This window comes from Pestalotiopsis fici (genome assembly GCF_000516985.1).
Source record: "Pestalotiopsis fici W106-1 unplaced genomic scaffold PFICI_Scf_5, whole genome shotgun sequence".
In the NCBI taxonomy this organism is placed as follows: domain Eukaryota; kingdom Fungi; phylum Ascomycota; class Sordariomycetes; order Amphisphaeriales; family Sporocadaceae; genus Pestalotiopsis; species Pestalotiopsis fici.
In genome coordinates, this window is record NW_006917095.1 from 867,620 (window position 1) to 869,348 (window position 1,729).

The 1,729-nt window shown below is 49.6% G+C and overlaps 1 protein-coding gene across 1 annotated transcript; it reads left to right on the plus strand.

Annotated features, from left to right (window-relative positions):
* Positions 1-192: 192 nt before the first annotated feature.
* Positions 193-1,520, plus strand: PFICI_07578 (uncharacterized protein; the record flags this gene model as incomplete). Its single annotated transcript, XM_007836159.1, has 3 exons — positions 193-354; positions 438-641; positions 726-1,520. 3 exons carry the CDS (start codon positions 193-195, stop codon positions 1,518-1,520), a joined length of 1,161 nt encoding a protein of 386 aa, XP_007834350.1.
* Between the last annotated feature and the right edge of the window lie 209 nt (positions 1,521-1,729).

Consider the following 1,729-nt stretch of genomic DNA (forward strand, 5'->3'; position numbering starts at 1 on the left):
AAGAGAGAGAAAAAGAAGAAGAGAAAAAAAGAAGAAGAGAAGAAAAAAAGAATAAAAAAAAAAGAAGAAAAGAAAAGAAAAGAAATATATACACATACACATACATATACACACACATACATACATACACACACACACACCTACACCTTTTTTGCTCCTCAAACGCCTTTTGGGGAGCAACCATCTGGCAAAATGGAGTACGTTGACCTCGGAGCCGAGGCAACTCGCATTTTCCAGGTATTCACCTTACTGGCACAGGACTCTGAGCAGTCCAAGGCAGTCTTCCACCAGGCAATCTTGGACACTCTGAATTCTGTTAAACTGGCAGGCGGGGACAAGTACAGTCGTATTTGGGTAAGTTTCAACCTAATATGAAGTTTTGCATTTTACTTTGTGGCCTTTGCAAAAACGTTTCGCTCATCTTCGGGTTTTTGCAGGTCCTGTACACCATTGTTACTCCGGCAGCTAAGCGAGCATTTGGCATCGAATCTCCGGCATACAACGAGACCAAAGATGTTTGGTACTACCTGGCATCCAATCCCTCCGAGAGATTTGATGTTGTTGCAATGATTGGCACCTTTGGCATTCCTCGACCTGTGCAGGAGAGTTTCGGCATCCTGCAAACCATGACACCTCCACCGGTAAGCTTTCTCACACATATTCATTCATTCATTCACTAACTCACCCACTCACCTATTCACTCAACTAATACATTTGATTTCCAGGCACCCCAGGCACACACTCCAGCAGCAAGCTTGTCAAGCACTGCTTGGCAAGCTTTTGCAGATAACCTTGCATCTGCACCTCGTGAGGCACCTAATCCAGCATACCAAATCCCACTGGCACCAGTCATTCGAGCAGCACCGGCACCTCAAGCACCTCCTGCTCCTCTGACATACCCTAGACCTCCTGATGCTTGGGCAGCTCCTACACCTGTGGCAACGCCTTCTTCCCAGGCACGCCAGGCAGCTCCTGCACCTCCTGCACCTCCTGTTCCGGCAGCTCCTGGTCAGGCACCTCCTAGTCAGGCAGCCTCGGCTCCAGCAAACCAGGCATCTCAGGCACCCACCGCTGCAACTCAAGCATCTCAAGCAACTCCTGCTGCAGCAATTTGCTCATCCCAGGCATCCGCAAATCCTGTCTTGTGTCTGGCACCCAAACCAAAGAGTGACAGCCCTTGCATTCTGGCATGGTTCGTTAGTCATACTGGCAGAGTGCAAGAGTACATCTACTCGCTGCCTCCTGGCTGCGACTATGGCTTGCACATCTGGCCTTGCGTTTTGAGACTCCAGAAGATTCTGAGTATCACCATTTCTGGCGATGGCAGGCAGATGAGATTCAGGACATACCACAATCCGCCCAGCCGTGGTCTTAGTCCTGTTAGTGTGGCATTGGAGGCAGAGCTGGCACTTCTCCGTGCCGATGATGTCTACTGGATGTGGATTGAGGAGTGCATTCGGAGAAATGCCATCTCTGTGGTACTGGCAAGACTTATGTTGCAGCTGCTATGGCAAACATAGCAGTGCTTCGAAATCAGAAAGTGCTCGCAACCGCGCATTCAAATACTGCCGTGGACAATCTTGCAAAAAAGATTCTTCAGTCGTTTGCTGCCACCGACACAGAGGCCATCGTTATCCGTAATGGCCTATCGTCACTGATGTAAAGGCCATGATGAGAGCTGCGACATGGCAAGAGGAGCAGGTCCCTTGGACCACACAAGCCTCCCACC